The sequence below is a fragment of the Apostichopus japonicus genome, chromosome 5 (genome assembly GCF_037975245.1).
Source record: "Apostichopus japonicus isolate 1M-3 chromosome 5, ASM3797524v1, whole genome shotgun sequence".
NCBI classification, from domain to species: Eukaryota; Metazoa; Echinodermata; class Holothuroidea; order Aspidochirotida; family Stichopodidae; genus Apostichopus; species Apostichopus japonicus.
In genome coordinates this window covers 18108271-18127484 of record NC_092565.1, presented here as the reverse complement: position 1 = coordinate 18127484, position 19214 = coordinate 18108271, and the positions used below count along the sequence as shown (strand labels likewise).

The 19214-nt window shown below is 38.6% G+C and overlaps 2 protein-coding genes across 3 annotated transcripts in view; both read left to right on the top strand.

Moving 5' to 3' along the window:
• LOC139968173 (scavenger receptor cysteine-rich domain-containing protein DMBT1-like) overlaps positions 1-4096 on the top strand; it is a 38664-nt gene extending 34568 nt beyond the window's left edge. Inside the window, exons 25-28 of the mRNA XM_071972568.1 lie at positions 555-869; positions 1278-1598; positions 2366-2704; positions 3089-4096. Coding sequence (XP_071828669.1) covers positions 555-869; positions 1278-1598; positions 2366-2704; positions 3089-3657 — 1544 coding nt within the window. The 3' untranslated portion in view covers positions 3658-4096. The remainder of the gene's footprint in view (positions 1-554; positions 870-1277; positions 1599-2365; positions 2705-3088) is intronic.
• Positions 4097-6547: 2451 nt separating this feature from the next.
• Positions 6548-18900, top strand: LOC139967905 (scavenger receptor cysteine-rich domain-containing group B protein-like). Of its 2 annotated transcripts, XM_071972104.1 has the most exons (8): positions 6548-6803; positions 8609-8920; positions 9741-10055; positions 11209-11514; positions 11750-12070; positions 15012-15350; positions 15728-15988; positions 16702-18900. In XM_071972104.1, exons 1-8 carry the CDS (start codon positions 6710-6712, stop codon positions 17235-17237), a joined length of 2484 nt encoding a protein of 827 aa, XP_071828205.1. In that variant the 5' UTR covers positions 6548-6709; the 3' UTR covers positions 17238-18900. The 2 variants fall into 2 exon arrangements, with proteins under 2 accessions (XP_071828205.1, XP_071828206.1); XM_071972105.1 differs by lacking the exon at positions 9741-10055 and having other exon boundaries at positions 6557-6803.
• The last annotated feature ends 314 nt before the right edge of the window (positions 18901-19214 follow it).

Sequence of the window (19214 nt, the reverse complement as noted above, 5' to 3'; positions counted from 1 at the left end):
TTTTATTTAATAATAACCATTAAAGGTTTCACGATGTAATGCAGATACATACAACTTACACTTAGTTTATTATACAACTGAATTGGATAGTGTACAACAAGGGATGAATTTAAACTATTATGTTAATTGCTAAGTCAAATTTTCGAATTGATTATTCTTTCTGCATATGCTGTTAAGCAAACCATGAAAGAATCCGTTTTATATCATATATACACCTATATCACACACCCTTTATAAAGACCTGTAAAGGTTATGGTTAACACGTTGGATTCAAATTCAATGTTTATACCATAACGACTTATTTTGTATGGCATTTTAGCTGCTCCATTGGTCCATCGGAGTCCAACGGAAGTCTAGTTAACATACCCTGCTCCATATTGTATTTCTACCAACCATTCGATTCAACTACGGTACAAAACCTTCTTAAAATTGCAGACCGCAACGTGTTAATTATATGGAAAGAGTGTGTTTTTTTTTTTGTATTTAGCAACGGATAAATTTGACGTTTTATTGTGTTTAAAGCTTTAAAGCTTGCAAAATGATCTTTCAATTAGACGAAGGTTCCACAAGACTTGTGGATGGGCCAAGTAATTCTTCAGGACGTGTTGAAGTTTTCCTCGACGAAATGTGGGGTACAGTGTGTGACGAGGGCTGGGATATTCTCGATGCACTGGTGGTTTGCTGTGAGCTTGGTTTCGATGGCGCTTTGAATGCTACTGGTAATGCTGTCTTCGGAAAGGGTATTGGTAATATTCATCTCGATGACGTGAGCTGCAATGGAAACGAATCACATCTTGTGGATTGCAACCATCAAGGACGTGGCAACTGCGTACATTTTGAAGATGCCGGTGTCGTGTGTATTCCAAGAGGTAATTTGTCCAGAACGATATACCGAATCTCAAAACGTTTTATAGTTGTGAATTATTTCCAGGGTAATCTAAAAAGCTACATCATCTTTCGACATCGTTTAAGGCAATTGCATTGCCTTTCCATCTCAATTAAAACAAAGTTGCTGTATTATTGTACAAAATAAACTAAATTAGGCATCACCCCCACTAATGAATTAACGAACTGTGGCCTGTAAATATTGGCTAAAGTTATCTTAATGCTGTAATTGAGCAACGCTTGATAACATTGTGACGTGCATTGATGTTCATTAATGTCAGATGCCATGCCCGTAGTGATATCGCTCTTTATTGTTCTAATAGTTTTCTTTAGCATTTTCGATGATGAATGAAAAGTTTGTCATATGATCATTCAATTCCTTTCGTATTTAGATGAAGGTCAACTACGGCTAATAGACGGATCGGACATGTTTTCAGGACGTGTACAAATATTCCTTAACGGAGTTTGGGGTAATATCTGCGGTAATTTATGGGACATTGATGATGCAAACGTAGTTTGTGGTGTACTGGGATATGGAACCGCAGTGTATTTTACTCACACAATATTTCCATTTGGTGAAATCAAGAACGAAACTTTCCATCGAGGAGGCTTGCAGTGCAATGGAAGAGAAAGATCAATAGGTTGTTGTCCCTTCTCGGAAGTAGGCTGTGATCGGGAGAACCACGCTGGAGTAGTTTGTGAAAGGAGCAATCGTACGTTTACTCCTTATTTATTCATGGCAGTTGTTTTTGCTAGATTTGGAAGCACGTGTCAAATGCATGTCTAAACTAAATTGAAAAATTGTTCAATCTTGAAAATTATTTATCAATTAATATAAATGCAGTGGAAAATATCCTCTTCATATGAAAGGTATACAGGGCTGTGATGTTTCGAAAAAAGTTTTTCAAATAGATACTTATAAGAGAGCTGAGTAAAACACACACGTACACACACCCACACACATGCAATAGACTTACTATACTTGCTAAATGAAACAGAGATAATGTTGGTAAGAAATGTACGAGCTGCTCATAAATAAGAGGTGCAGTCTTGATGTTGTTTAACTGAGGATGTCTTAGTCATACAGAAGATCCTTTATTCATCAGTTTAATGCACGAAACCGTCATTATCTATTCCATTCTAACCGTTCGACTAGTATAATGCTATGGTAAACTAGAAGTTAGAATGTTTTGTATCAGTTTACTTTCAAAACTCTTAAACGACGTTTTCAATTTTTACTGTTACTTCGTTCCTTTTCAACTAACTATTAACTTAATAAGCAGAGCTCGCCTACTTAAAAGGCTATGAAATATGATCGTGTGAATGCGCAGGGAGGGGGTGGAAGTGGAGGGGGAATAACGAGAGAGTGAGGGCAATATGAGATAATGTGGTTCATGATAAAACGGATCGTTGGGGTAAGTCCTCAACAGCCTTAATTCTGAAGGTGTATTAACAACTAGGTATATTGTTTTACCGCCAGTGATCACTGATGGTAACTTTCAGATGCGACTGACGGATGGCTTTGGTGACAGATACGCAGGTCGCGTTGAAGTTTTCTTGGCAGGACAGTGGGGAACCATATGTGATGTTGGATGGGACATCAGAGATGCCAATGTAGTATGTGAACAACTCGGCTACGGACGTGCAACGAATGCAGTAATGGTAGGATTTGTGGGCATCGAAACGGGTCCTATTTTATTATCCAACGTCGACTGCAATGGAAATGAAAGGACCTTACGTGACTGTTTACCGTCTGGAATAGGAATCTATACTCAAGAGTGTGATCACAGCAGAGATGCAGGTGTACAGTGTTCGGGGCGTAAGTTATTTCTATAAAGACACTCTATCTACTCAAATCATATGGTGTGTTTCTTGATAGTATATGTAATATTTCAATATGACAGTCAATATATGATAGTAAAATGAAAAAGATACAAAATATATGGGAAGCGAGTCCTCTGGTCAGAAGGCTCACTTGTCATTCAGGGTCAACGATGTTATCAGCATTTTCACATACAAATGAGCCTAGTCTCCAATTGAACCAAATTCTACTCATTCTGACATGCAAATGGAATAAATTCGGTACAGATGTTATACTATATTGAAGAATGGAGTTAGAGTTGCATAATCACAGCAAGCACTGATATTAAGAAGAACGGATATTGTTTAGTAGTTTTGTATCGATCGTTCCTTTTTTTTTCAGCATGTCTTGAGTTTCAATGCCCAGCAGACATTCAGGCTCCATTACCTGCTAACTCTGATAGCATCGCTATATCATGGGCTCCGCCCTCAGTTGAAGATAATCCCTGTGGTGTCGTCACTGTGACGCAAAATCACTCACCCGGTGACTTCTTTATGAGGGGAGTGACTGTTGTCACTTATCGGTTCCAAGATACCTCTGATAATACAGCATCCTGTAGTTTTACAGTTACAGTAACCGAGGACGTAATATCAACAGATACAATATTTTACGTGGGGGTACCGTCCTTCGCCTTTGTAATACTTCTTACTATAATTGGCCTCATATGGTGCTTCAGAGTTCCCCTTGCTAAGCGATTTGCGAGACGTCCTCTTCCAGCAACACCGGTTGGACTTGCCTCATCACACATAAACCGTTCCTATGTTCCGCCCATCAAAGGCGACCACGTCGATGATTCTGGTAGTGTATATGACGAGGTACCCGAGGCAGACAGTGAGAACGCTTACTACATAACGCCAATGGGAGTTGAGGTAAAGAAGGACCGGGAGACAAAATCTGCTAATAGAAAGTAGTCCATGAGTTCAACTTTTTCGATTGACAAGACAAAGAAACAAGCAGAGAAGATAGCATTAATGATACATATTTAATACCCAGAGACAACGAAGAGCATGAAAAAGCTCACAAAATGTAGATACTTCTTAAGATGTTGTCTGTAACTCTAGCCCTAATCATGACGAAACTGTTGGCGAAAAAGTGTACTCTCGACAAATGTCATTTAAAGGTGATACATTCGTATATTCTTTTTGAGAGATTAGACTTATAGTTACAGTTTTGTGGTACAGAATACCAATTTGGTGAGAGAAATGGAATTTAAACAGCAAATAAATTAGTTTGCATTGTTTCGAGCTTAGGATGTGCCAATACTGGCAAATGTGAACAATGTGTTAAGGGACAAAACGTTTTTATTGGGTGGTGGAGAACAGATGTACGAAATTGCGAATTCCTGTAGAGTTGTCTGTATTGGGGGTGGGAGGGGGGGGGGCTAATTTGAGAGAGAGAACGAAAAGGATTTAGTTTTTGCCAGCAGTAAGCTGTGATAGAGCCGCAGTGGGGTTTGAAACAAAGTTTATGGTCAAAGTTGACACCAAGATGGTCTGCTTTTCCGAGTGGCTTCTGAGAGGTGCACAAGGATAGCAGACGGAAAATAGTTTTTACTTGAGTGGTTTATTTTGAGATGCTGTCTGTTGCAGTGGTTTTCTAGATATGATTGGTGGTAAAATGGATGATGAGTATTACCAGTACTCCAGATGAGGATGTGGCCTGCTAATAGGCAGAAATCGCAGCCAAGTATAGGGGGATAATGAGGTTATTGAAAAAGGAACTAAGTAGAGAAGCGGGCTGAGGATTGCTTCTTGCAGGGTAACCGTTTTTAGATGGATAGGGTCAGAGATGTAGATTTGGTAGGAGATCAAGTCTATAAATACTTAGAAATGAAAAGGAAAGCTGAGAGAATGTTTAAGGAAGAATTACAATTTAGAATTCAATGACGAATGTCATTGTGCCGTGCTTTATCAAAGGGCTTTTCATTATCTAAAAAGAGGACTGAAGTGTAGCGTTGGGTATTTACAAAGCCAATTCTGATCTCCACCGAAGTAGGGTTAAGAGTGATGTATATTTTCGGAAACCGGATTGGGAAGGGTTACTAATGTTATTAGTTTCAATGTGGACACGAAGTCCCTAATTCTTGTAAAGGCATTACCAATAAGCGAGCGAGAATCATTTTACTGGAGATTATATAGTTGTTAGGGATATTTTTGAGCATAAGATACGATTTCTAAAGGAAGTTTTCCAGTACTAAAGGGCGATGGGGGTTTTGGGAAGGTAATCAATATTTAAGTGCCGAAAGGATAAGAGATTAAATTACCGAAGTTTGAGAGGATATTGCGGTTAATATCGTGTTTAAAATTGTTGTCAAAGTGATTGCCTTCATGTGGCTTGAAATTATTATTATTATTGAAATAGTTTGATCTCTAAAGTTAGTATGACCGTTGAAGGAGACAATTTGTTTCCTTATTTTGGGTTAGCATAAGGGTGATTCATTCTCTTAATATCCTTCCATTAGGTTCTATATGGTTTTTATCATTGGTGATAGGGTTACATTTATTGCAAATTATGGGACATTGGTATCCTTTAGAATCTGCGGAGTTTCTCATTTTCTTTATGATATTTATGATTTATTTGGTTGCTTTCACAACTTTGCCTATGGATCTGGAAGTGGGACTGTTTATGACAGGTTTTAGAAATTAGGTAAGTATTCTCATTGGTGTTGCTGTCAATGTAATCAAAACTTTATCTTTGGGAGGGGACAAATTGGAAATGGAGTTATCATTGTTAAGTTACCTTTGACAGTGGGAGTAAAACTTTGAAAACAATTTCATAGTATGTACACTCAAGATTGATATCTGTTTTGGCGGCATTATAAATACCGATTAAGTTAAGAGGATTAGCTGCCTTAATCTTTGTAGAGTGCCTATTCAATTATTTTGAGTTTTCAAAGGACACATTTGTTGTCAAACTAATTTCTAAACAATTCTTTTTGGCTTTTCTTTCCATATCACTCTTCTGTCACATTTTGGGCAATACCTATTTATCAATATGTCGAGTCAGAGTTAAGGGTTTGACTAAGGGTACGTCGAGCTTTTTGGTTCTGATGGCTGACATTTGCTGGGTCTATCTCATACGAAGAGTGTTTTTAGACACCCCGATGTATTGTGCTTCACATATAATGCAAAATACCAAGTAAATCACATTTTTTGAGAGGCAGCTGATTGTTGTCAGATGTGTTACGTTGCTTTGGCTGTTTGTGTACAACTAGTGCACACGGCTTGCAAATTTGCAGTGTAAGAACCACTCAGTAGCATACATTAGTAGCCTGTGCCGAAGAAACACAAGGGCCACAATTAGCCGCTGTCGATATTGCACGGCTGCAAGATCCCTATAAATGTGAGTGAATATTTGGCTTCAGTTATTCAGGAGTTTACCTTGTTTTGTAATTACGTAATATCTTTTACTGCGGTGAACCCACATACATATTTAGCCGACCTTGTACAAACTTTACAACTTTACATTACTCTACATTCTCATTTGGTTGCTGTTGCATAACGAAATCAAACTAAAATAAAAGTTCTTTGGCTTATATTATATTGTTTCTTATATTGTTGTTTAAACTATGACACGTGAAACCATGGTGCTATAGTGTGTTGAACTAGACTACATGTCGCAACCTTCTATATTAATATACTGTTTATGAAGCAGTCTTTCAAACGAGACGGTGGCTACTCGGTTATAAACTAGCATACACCGGCTGTCACACTTCGGTGGGTTCAAATAGTGTATCTCTTCAGCAACGATTTGCCACAGGCAGCACCCTCTTGAGGACCTATGTTTACTTTGTTTGTTTTGTAGGCCTACTCGAAAATATTATTCAAAGTGTAATATTTTATTTATGCACCAATGATTCATTGCTATTGTATAATGTCATGAAACCTTCGACATCTGTCACGAGAGTTCATCAAACGCAAATTCGAAATAACTCCCTGGTAATACAGACGATCAACTTTTGGCATGGAGCGATATTCGAGGGGCAAATTTAGCATTACTTCTTTAGTTGTATATGCTATTATAGTGTCATCTGAAGTAAACATATCGAATGGACAAGGTAAGAACCCTACCACAATGTTTAAGGTTATTTTTTGTGTATGTAATGAAGCAAATGTGTAATCTTTTCTGAGGTGAAAATTCAAATGTGCAATTCAGATTAGGTTGCACCAAGATGGTAACATGTACCCACTACAGTGCTTATATAGGAAAGAATTCTTACAGTGAATATGTATTGACGCAGAACGACGATTATATCAGGGACTTAGGTTTTCATTATTACGTAGAATAGCCAGCATTTTGTTCTGAAACATTTTGCAATGAAAGGTAGAAGTAAACGTAGTGGCACATACTCTTGATATTGTCTTACAAAGTAATATTAGGTTGATGTCCGTTATTATACAAGTACCCTTCATTTTCTTTAACTCTCGGATATATTTTAAAAGGAGGCGGGCAAGGGGGGGGGGGATGACACAAGGAAGGACTAGGGATGCACATGTCATGTATATACCTTTATTAATAGGTGCCTAAAGGTCATTCCTTTGTAGACAGATAAGATATAAGGTGCATGCAGAATACACTAAAGTATACAGTGGCACAACTGTTCCGAGGTATCAAAGCCCTCGCCAGGATGGATCTAGAATTCAATATTTGAAGATATATTTCTCCTTTCATGACCACAAAACAGAATCATAGGAACGATAGACGAACACCACAAATAACGGTAATCCACCGGAATATTCGTCATTTACGGGAAGTGTAAGCTCAGTGGTTAACGCCGGTGCCTTCCAATCATAAGGTCCCCGGTTCGAGTCACTCCAATATTAATGTATGTCGTCCAGCTACAGACTTGTTGACAATTGCCAATTCATAATCATGGACGTTAAAATATGAATGTATGAGACTGACTTCGGTCAGCTTGCGGCTTTGATAAGCCAATGAGGCTTCTTCGCGAGTTCCTGCTTGCAGGAGGATCTAAAATACGTACATTTACTGTTACGAATTGCTGACGATTTGATAGATAGCTTTAGATCAAATAGCGAGCAATGTTACTTATACCACCATAGTGATTCAATTTGCAAAAGGAATGTTATGATATAATGTGTCAAATGTCTTAAAAAAATTAAACAAATGCTCAATAGTGCTGTTGATACTGCCAGTAATGCAATCAACACCATCAAAGACAGCCACTTAGTGAGTAGCATACTGATTACGAAAACCATTTTGGCACGTGATATATACATTATTTTTTAACTTTTTCCAACATTTTGACAGACAGTGTCAAGTAGAAATTGGCTAGACTAAAATTACAGCTTTGTTTAAAAGCTTTGAAGGCTGCGTTTATTCTGACAAATTTGGTCCCGTCCGGAACAATTCCGCGTAACATGAAAGTATTAAAAACATTGACCAAGTAGTTTAACAAAACAAAAGCAAGATTAACAAGAGAATACTAACATAGCCATTGATATAACTTTTGCGAGGATTATGTACGACGTAGAAAGATTTGTATAGGTGAATAAAATATGGTTTGGCATGTGCCATCTTTAAATTCCAGTAATTCGTCATTGTTTTAAATTATAAAAAAAAAAAGTTAATCTGTAATCATAGTTTTACGTGTGTTCTTCTTAAGTCTGTTAATTTTTGTAATCAGCGATGAATGGATGGACTATAATCTGCAACCTGACTGTTTTGAAGCTTAATTCAAACCGATGTATTACATCATATCGGCAGACACATGCAGGTTTTAATAACATTTGGAAGATTCCTTCATTACACGTGTTTTATTAAGTAAACAACTTGTGAACACAGACAATTGCTGTGCACTTAACATCATATTATGTAAGGTATATGTTTTCACACTATCAGAACTTTATGATGGACAAATCCGGCTTCGAGGTGGCAATGAAACTGCTGGAAGAGTTGAAATATTTCTCAACGGAAGTTGGGGCACTGTTTGTGACGACGGATGGGATTTAGCGGATGCTGATGTAGTTTGCGGTCAACTAGGTTTCTCTGGAGCTTTAGAGGACTTTTGTGTGTCCCACTGTGGTATCGGTACAGGAGATATACACTTAGATGAAGTAGAATGTAGTGGATCAGAAGACCTCCTCTTGGAGTGTTCGTATACATCCCAACATGACTGTATTCATTATGAAGACGCAAGCGTCAGCTGTAATTGTAAGTTATTGAAAGCTCTAGAGGATTGCTATGACTTTCTTTCATTAATGGAGATCGAGAGGTTTTCACACACAGTATAAATTCAAGTTAAATTTAAAAGTTAAAGATGAATGTTTACAGTCTTGTATGAGGCTAAGGCCTCCTCACACGACTTTACAACTTAACCCCTGTTCATTGGTAACTTGTCACAACCACACACCAAAGAGTGCACAGTTCAATCAATCTCTCCTGGGACACCACAGTACACCACAACCACATGTCCCCCGGGGGTATTCCCAAAGGGTGCAGCTACAAATCGGTGCACACTACTATATTTACAAGTTAGATCGTAGGTCCCAATCTATACACATGGGTGAAGAGTGGCAATGGAGGATGCCTTGCCCAAGTTCACAACGCAATGATCTAACCAGGACTCGAACCTGCAATTCTTCGATGATAAGTCCACTGCCTTAACCACTGGACCACGACGTCCCCAAAACTTTCTAAGTTACTATGCAAGCAATCTTTCCGTATTTTAAATATGTAGAATCATGTAGAATACCAGATGTAGTGGATCACAAGGTTTTGTTTCCGAGTGTTTCTATCTATCGCAAAGTGACTGTAGTCATTATGAAGATACTGGTGTCAGCTGTAATTACAGTAAGTCATCATCTGGTGAAATTTGCTGTAATACGCTTTTATATCGGTATTCAATAATGACTTGTTAAAATTACTAAAAAAGCCATTAAGGAAGATATAACTATATTTTTTCTTTAAATGCTGTCTGAATATGCTAATATACAAAGCAGTTATTCCTATAGGGCTATTGCACTTCTCTCAGATTTCTTATACGATGGACAAATCCGGCTTCGAGGTGGCAATGAAACTGCTGGAAGAGTTGAAATATTTCTCAACGGGAGTTGGGGCACTGTTTGTGACGACGGATGGGATTTAGCAGATGCTGACGTAGCTTGCGGTCAACTAGGTTTCCTGGGAGCTTTAGAGGTCTTTAATAATTCCTATTACGGTATTGGAACTGGAAACATTCACGAAACAAGATGTACTGGAACAGAAGCTTCGTTGATTGAGTGTTTCTTCACGTCGCAAAGCAACTGTAGCCATATGGAAGATGCCGGTGTCAGCTGTAATTACAGTAGTAAGTCATCAAATGTTAACATCAATGGTCAGAAGTCGCTTGAACATGCAAAAAACCTCTTGGGATGCAAGTTCTATTTCCAGCACTTTATAGTTCATTTTTGTCATCTCCTACGGATGCTTGTGGAAACCAATTAATTCACATTCTTTCTTATTATCAGTTACAACCATTTCGTTTCCATGCTATTTGTTAACACTTACCAGAAAGAAACAGAGGTAGTAAATGGGAAATGATACAGAAGAGTGGCCTTCGATATTTTCTCAAGATTAACTGGTGCCTTAATAACAAGGAGCATTTGAGGTGTTAACGGAAACGCTTTCTTCAATGTTTTCTATACCTTGTGGTTACCGGTAGCATGTATGGGAAATCTGTAGTAACTGATAGTCCTTAAGACCTGGCGTCTGACTAAGTTAACAGTGCATAAAGTAGCTTCAGTTGAATGACAAAGTATTGGAATCTGTTGTGATTGAGAGATTATTGTACACTACACTCTCTCGGATATGAGTGGTATCATTATCATTATTTTTGTACGTGTTATTACTCGTCGCTACTTTATAACTTAGGTTTTAAATCTACCCTAGACCTTACAGCAACAGGCAATTTTTATTTTCTTTAAAACGATAAAAATACAAATATGCAATCTTGCGATCGCGAGGGTATGAGAAACATTAGTGGACTCGCCTGGACTCGGCCTGAAGTTCAAGCCCAGGGCATTCCGAGTCCGAGACACGTCCGAGTCCAAGCTAACCCAAGTTTGAGTCCGAACTCGAGTACACCAGCCCTGAATTACACCCTATCGCTATGTCACTACTTGATTGCTATGATTTTGGCCAACGTCTTGTACGCTGCAAGCCACTTACTGACAAGTTTGTGTGTTACCATATCGTATGATGGGATCATATATGAATCAATTGTTTTGGAAACAGCCTCTAACTATGTTACCAAAACGTCAGCACTAGAATGCAGATTTATTAAAACATACTAAGTAGACTAATAAATTGACTAATCTCCACTTTGTTGACAAATAAACAATATATTTATAGGATGTTTGATTCAAAACAGTAACAGATCAGACCAAAAAATATGTAATTGTCTGTAGGTTTCCTTTCATAGAGAAACTGCCAATAACTGTTTGTATTTCACTTGGACGCAGGGTCCACGAGAATTGTAGATGGGCCAAATAATTCTTCAGGACGTGTTGAAGTTTTCTTCGGAAAGTGGGGAACAGTCTGTGACGATTACTGGGATATTCTCGATGCACTGGTTGTTTGCTGTGAGCTTGGTTTCGATGGTGCTTTGGAAGCTCCTGGTGAAGCTCTCTTCGGAGAGGGTATCGGTATTATTCGACTCGATGAAGTAAACTGCAGTGGAAGTGAAACATCCCTTATAGATTGCAACTACCAGACTATGCATGATTGTTTTCATTTCGAAGATGCTGGTGTTGTTTGTATTCCAAAAGGTAACATACATAGGATTAAATAACTATTTGTACATTGGTATTGCCAACTGGATGTTTTCTTTTGTTTTGAGTTGAAAGACCAAACATTTCATATAATGCCTAGAGTGGCTTAAAATAGTTGGAAAAATTTGAAATCAATCGATCACAGCGTTTAAATGCCCGGTTATCATTTGCAAGAATGAATGAAATCTAAATTGCAAATATCAACGATGATTTTCTTTCCATCTGTATTTAGACGAAGGTCAACTACGGTTAGTGGACGGATCGGACATGTTTGCAGGACGTGTACAAATATTCCTTAACGGAGTTTGGGGTAATATCTGCGGTAATTTATGGGACATTGATGATGCAAACGTAGTTTGTGGTGTACTGGGATATGGAACCGCAGTGTATTTTACTCACACAATATTTCCATTTGGTGAAATCAAGAACGAACCGTTCCATCGAGGAGGCTTGCAGTGCAATGGAAGAGAAAGATCAATAGGTTGTTGTCCCTTCTCGGAAGTAAGCTGTGATCGGGGGAACCACGCTGGAGTCGTTTGTGAAAGGAGCAATCGTACGTTTACTCCATTTTTATTCATGACAGTTGTTTTTGCTAGGTTGTAAGCACGTGTCAAATGTATGTCTAAACTAAATTGAAAATTCTTTAAAAAACCCATAGAGATCTGACGAATGTTAAATCTTGAAAATTATTTATCAATTAATATAAATGCAGTGGAAGGTATGCACTTCATATGAAAGGTATACAGGACTTTAATTTTTGAAAAAAAAAATGCTTCAAATAGATACTAATAGGAGAGCTGAGTAACACACACGTACACACACACAGGCAGTAGACATACTATACTTGCTAAATGAAACAGAGATAATGTTGGTAAGAAATGTACAAGCTTCTCATAAATAAGACGTTCAGTCTTTATGTTGTTTAACTGAGGATGTCTTAGTCATACAGAAGATCCTTTACTCATCAGTTTAATGCACGAAACCGTCATTATCTATTCAATTCTAACCGTTCGACTAGTATAATGCTAGGGCAAACTAGAAGTTAGAATGTTTTGTATCAGTTTACTTTCAATACTCTTAAACGACACTTTCCATTTTTGCTGTAACTTGTTCCTTTTGAACTAACTATTAACTTATTAAGCAGAGCTCGCCCACTTAAAAGGCTATGAAATATGATCCCGTGAATAAGCGGTGAGGGGTGGAGGTGGGGGGGGGGGGTGGAGAATAATGAGAGAGTGAGGGCAGGCGCGTATCCAGGATTTTCAAACCCGGGGGGCGCGAATTACTATCTAAGCGGAGCGCCACCATCGGTTGGCGCGCAGCGTACAAGAAAATTTATTGTTTTCAAACCCCCCAGATCACCGGAAACGGCACTTCTCGGGCTTGAAATGACCAACCAGATGTACACTTTTTGCCTGAGAACCAAGTATTTCCTAATAGTTTTTTTTTTCCATCCATAACCTTTTTGAAGATTGTCAACCCGGCACACATCATGTTCGACCTGATCGCATCTCCTGTGGGTCTTTGCTTTTGTAGGTGATTCTACGTCGCGGCCCACAATACCCGTCAGCCCCACTTTTCAAGGTTTTAAGCCCCATATTTGTTCAGAATTTGAAAATTCACATTTCTCGTGAATAAACTCACTTGAAAACATACCCATAATGTTGTACAAAATTTCATCTATGGACAACCAATATAGAAAAAACTTCCTTCAACCCCTAACAGACCGGTCAAAATTGCACGAGTAGAGGGAAGTGTGATGTAGAATGTTGGTCATAAATTTTCGAAAATTCAGACACAGTTAATTTATTGGTGTACAAATATTGCAACCTGTTATAACGGCTATTGTAATACTTGGTTGAAGGAAATGAAAAAAATAGCAGATATTTCCGAAACCGAACACTACACACATAGGCGTAGGAGGCGCGGCGGCAGTGGCGGAGCTAGGGGTATTGGTCAGGAGTGGCGAGAATGGTCTGAAGGGGCGCTTTCGACACAATCTAAGCGGAGCGCCGCCACTGGTTGGCGCGTAGCGTACAGAAAATTTTTGAGTAAAGATACTCCCTAGATCGCCGGAAATGACCCTTTCCGGGCCTAACTAATTTGCAGATAAACGAAGAATAAGGTGTCATCGCCAAATTACAGCAACAAAATGTGACAAATGTCAATAAGTAGATGAGAGCGCAATAATCTAGAATAAGTAAAAAGTGGTAAAGAACTGAAAAAGGCGCCAGCAGTCCATTTGAGTCCGTCAGGGGGGCATCCGCCCCCCTGACCATATGGACGCTCCGCCAATGCGCGGCGGGGGTGCAGGCCCTAATTCGCCATTACTAATGTAAAAGAGAGTTTTGACATAATTGGACCTCCCTGCTTTTTATACATCTACATGAGACATGTCATTGTTTACATTAGCATCCCGCAGTATACTGCGCAATTTGAACGGACCGTACGGTACATGATGGCATGCGATGTAATAACCGATGCTTGCTTATATGATATTGACATGAACACGTTGAACGCGCGCTTCGCGCGCGAAAATTTTTGGTTATTTTTTTCAGGCAAGTCGGACAGTTTTGAGGCTTTTCATCCTGGAACGCCATTTTCATGCTCACTGATATGATGTGATATCTGCTGTTTGCGTTACAAATTCGAACAGGCGCGTAGCGAGGAATTTGCCAAGGGAGGGGCGAAGCCTGTAGGCAAATTATCTAAGCGTAGCGCCACCATAGGTTGGCGCGAAGCGTACAAGCAAATTTTGGCCGAAAATGTCTCCCAGATCGCTGGAAATGACACTTCCCAGGCCTTGTAAGTTGCCTCTAAGCACTTTCTATTTTGAAATTACTTAGCGATATCATTTAAAAAAAATGCTGAATGGGGGGGGGGGGGGCGGGCGGTCGCCCCCATCCCAAAATGAGTCATGTTCCCCGACGACACGGTCGAGTTCGAGACCAGCCACAGTTGGTTTCATAGCACAATTCTACACACGCGTTACGATAGACCATATATAGTATATATATAGATCATTAGTGAGAGAGGAAAATGGAAACGTCAAAAAATGGAGTTGTCGGTGTAAGGGGTAGGGTGAGTCACACTTTTACGAAATCATTGATCCGTCACTGGCTACCCTTCAGCGCTGTAATGATGTCACTGTTCTTCTTTCTCTTCCCGGTGTCTTCGCGTTTTGCTTTTACTCCCTCTTTTTCTCCTTTTTCTCTCTTTCTTCTTTTTCTTTTCCCTTCCTTCCTCTCCTCCTCCTCTTTTTTCCCCGTTTTTTCCCCTTTTTTCTTCTCTTTTTTTTCTCTTTTTTTCTCTTTTTTTTCTCTTCTCTTTTTCTTACCCGGGGGGCGCGCGCCCCCAACGCCCCCCCCTGGATACGCACCTGGAGGGGAATATGAGATAATGTGGTTCATGATAAAACGGATCGTTGGGGTAAGTCCTCAACAGCCTTAATTCTGAAGGTGTATTAACAACTAGGTATATTGTTTTACCGCCAGTGATCACTGATGGTAACTTTCAGATGCGACTGACGGATGGCTTTGGTGACAGATTCGCAGGTCGCGTTGAAGTTTTCTTGGCAGGACAGTGGGGAACCATATGTGATGTTGGATGGGACATCAGAGATGCCAATGTAGTATGTGAACAACTCGGATACGGACGTGCAACGAATGCAGTAATGGTAGGATTTGTGGGCATCGAAACGGGTCCTATTTTATTATCCAACGTCGACTGCAATGGAAATGAAAGGACCTTACGTGACTGTTTACCGTCTGGAATAGGAATCTATACTCAAGAGTGTGATCACAGCAGAGATGCAGGTGTACAGTGTTCGGGGCGTAAGTTATAACGACACTATGTTTACTCAAAATATATGGTGTCTTTTTTGTTAGTATATTTATTATATAAATATGACAGTCAATATATGATAGTAAAATGAAAAAGATTCAAAATATATGGGAAGCGAGTCCTCTGGTCAGAAAGCTCACGTGTCATTCAGTGGTCAACAATGTTATCAGCATTTTCACATACAAATGAGCCTATTCTCCAATTGAAACCAAATTCTACTCATTCTGACATGCAAATGGAATAAATTCGGTACGGATGTTATACTATATTGATGATTGGAGCTACAGTTGCATGATCGCAACAAGCACTGATATTAAGAAGAGCGGACATTGTTTACAAATTTTGTTATCCATCGTTCCTTTTTCAGCATGTCTTGAGTTCCAATGCCCAGCAGACATTCAGGCTACCTTACCTGCTAACTCTGATAGCATCGCTATATCATGGACTCCGCCCTCAGTTGAAGATAATCCCTGTGGTGATATCACTGTGACGCAGAGTCTCCTACCTGGTGACATATTTATGGAAGGAGTGACTGTTGTCACTTATCGGTTCCAAGATACCTCTGATAATACAGCATCCTGTAATTTTACAGTTACAGTAACCAAGGAAATGAACCCAGCAGGAAGTGGTAAGTTTTTTCTAACGTCTTGCAAAAACCTATAGTTCCTAAATCCTTTACCCAAAACTGTTTTCCAAAGTTACCGTTTGCAGATGCCATACCATTGTCAGTGGCATCGTGTTATAGAGGTGCCTATAGTGAACAAAGATTATTCTAGCTTTTCACATGCTAGTTGAGTGAGGCAAATGGGCATGATGTTCTTTCAGAAATCCCACTATATCGAGATTGTTTCATCAATGGCGTCGCGTTTGTATATCACTTGTACTTACTTGTCCCTCTCCGGTGGTTGGCATATAGAGAAACAGGATGCAAACACAGCTAATTCGAGAGGAATAGAACCAAAGAAGAAACTTCAGAGATATAAAACCTTACCAAATATGTCTGACTAAAAGAGCATGACAGGGCGGTAGAATTATGCGAATGTTTTACATGTGCTCAGTAGGTAATAAACCTCTCTTGTGAAGGTCGCGCACGGTTCAAATTAAATAAGGAAATCTCATTAGTTACATAAAAATGGGAAGAATTTCTCCCCTTTTTTAAGAGAAAAGCAAACGACAAAGATGTTTATATAAATTTTTAGTTCTAATCAATATTATATACCTATACTTAATAGTGTGTATGCAAAGTATAAATTACAGTATTCTGTTTTCAACGTAGGCATATTTAAAAACATGACTGGCAATGCTTCGACAAAATTAACATTCTGCGTTACATTTTTGCAGGTGACACCGTTGCAATAGTTTACGTGGTGGTACCGTCCGTGGCCTTTGTAATACTTCTTACTCTTATTGGCCTTATATGGTGCTTCAGAGTACCCCTTGCTAAGAGATTTGCGAGACGCCCTCTCCCAGCAACACCGGTTGGACTTGCCTCAACGCATATAAACCTTTCCTATGTTCCGCCCATAAAAGGGGATAAAGTCAGTGAATCTGGTAGCGTATATGACGAGAAACCCGAGACAGACCCTTACTACATAACGCCTTTGGGAGATGAGGTGAAGCAGGACGGGGAGACAAAATCTGCTAGTAGAAAGTCCTCCATGAGTTCAACTCCTTCGATTGACGAAGACAAACAGACAGGCAAAGAAGATATGATTAATGATACATATTTAATACCCCGAGACAAAGAAATACAAATTAGGGAGAAAACCCAGGAGGATGGCGATAAGGACCCACAAAATCTAGAGAGTTCTTCAGATGTTGCTTGTAACCCTACAGCTGATAACGACGAAACTGTAGGGGGAAACTTGTACTCTTGACAAATGTCATTTATAGATGATAAGTTGATATAGATCTCTTGACAACTCTTTGACTGACTGTTTTTATACTCACTCATTCATGGAACTTTATATCCAAATATTAAAATATCTTGGTGGAAACCGACTCAATTCACTTGTACATTTTTGTATTTTGGCAATGGGTGAGTTTCTGAAACCGATGATAAGTTCAATACTACTCTGATATTTTATGTTAAATTGAATTTATTGTTTTATGTTTATACTATTTGCAACTGATTTCTGTTAATGTATGTTTCAAATATGTACATCAACTGCATGCATGTGTGACTTATAACTCTATATTAGCACTCTCAGAAATGGTGAGTTATCAAGTGAGGCTTAACCAAACAGTTTATGCATATCAAAAGTGCAGTATTTTGTAACAAATTAATAGACTTTGACAAAGGAATAAAAATACTGCTTGTTAAATCGATTCAGGGGAAGACCTTGTGATGATTGTGGACAGTAATCTCATAATATGCAATTTTAATTAAAGCAAAACCTCATGCCGTCTGATGAGTACTTAAAAATGAATGAAATTTTCTTCTTGCCGAAAACGAAAACTTTTATAATAAGTTATGAAAATGCCAATAAGAATAAGACTAAGTGTCCGAAGGCGGTGTTATCACACGGAGATTTTTTTTTTTTACAGGCTACACAACTACCGCTTTCCTTTTTCAAAATTGGCAGCATTGAAATTCAGTTAATTCCAATGTTTCTACCAATTGAAAACTAGTTAAAAGGTTCAATTATGACACGATATTCGAGATAATTCGAACAACGATTCATAAAAATCAAAGAATCATATTCGTTCCTTTCTAACCCCTTTTGCGGAACATTCAAATTTGGCCAAAATGAGCCCATCGAGACAAGTTTCAACTAATAATTCACGTCAGGTGTAGATTGTTACTTTCTTTACATACTCTATGTTAATATCTTGTCTCTCTGCTGTCTAAGACGGCCAGTCACGGAACAAATTTACTACTTCATACCATCGCCGCTATTTTGGGACGAAGTATTTGACTTTATGAGACGCCGTTTTCCATGTCGTGAAATACATACCCACGTTCAAAACATGATCTATTCAGGACAGCGACGACTATTCAATGGAACTTTAAACCAACATATAGGTTAATGAGAGCAATTGCAAGTAAACACTTCTGGAATGTCAGGTTGTTAGAGTTTGGCGAGGAAACAATGTCACAGGTGTTCCTTTAACTCCTGCTCTAACTGGAGGTAAAGCGTTTAAGATCGAACAAGAGCAACATTAAGAAATTGTACATGCCTATATACGTTTTGTTTTCAGTTATATATTATCTGTTGTCAGATTGTAAATAGACTCGACATATACCCAGACTGACGTTACTTTTTAATTACACATATTTCGTGCGCCGATTTCAGATGAATAGATTTCCCATTTTCTTAATACATTGGTTTAATTGATTGTATTCCTCTGGATTGGAGAAGGGCTAGCTGTATAAAAAGTGACTCTATTAATCACAATAATTGTAATTGGTTTAACACTGTCATGAATGCTATTTCAATTTCTCAATTGATTTATTCTAAGATGCTTTCTCGTATAACCAAGAAACCGACAGCATTAATGAAATGTAAATAAAGAGTTTAATGTATTTACGGAGAAGAACTGGCAATGTTTTTTTCTTCTTTAAATGCCGAGTTAAACTGTTTCAGATGTAAAACTGCGTTACTTTCAATTCCGTTTTTTACCGAGAATAATTGCGACTAATAAACTTTTGTATAGTATGGGTAAAACCAAGATTGGCGAGTGTACCTTCTGTATAACACAGATCACAGTCTAGAGCACTTGTTTTGGCATTGTCATTTGCAATCAAACATTATTTTACAAGTGGAACATTGTTTTTCAAGAAAGCAATATTTCTTCACAAAAATATATCATATTTTGGGCTTTGGGAAAGGATGTACCCATCTATATAACTT

Coding starts and splice junctions, on each gene's coding strand:
- LOC139967905 (XM_071972104.1), top strand. CDS start 6,710: ATGGAGCGATATTCGAGGGGCAAATTTAGCATTACTTCTTTAGTTGTA. Junction 11,515..11,749: donor TGTTGTTTGTATTCCAAAAG/GTAACATACATA, acceptor ATCTGTATTTAG/ACGAAGGTCAACTACGGTTA. Junction 15,351..15,727: donor AGGTGTACAGTGTTCGGGGC/GTAAGTTATAAC, acceptor TTCCTTTTTCAG/CATGTCTTGAGTTCCAATGC.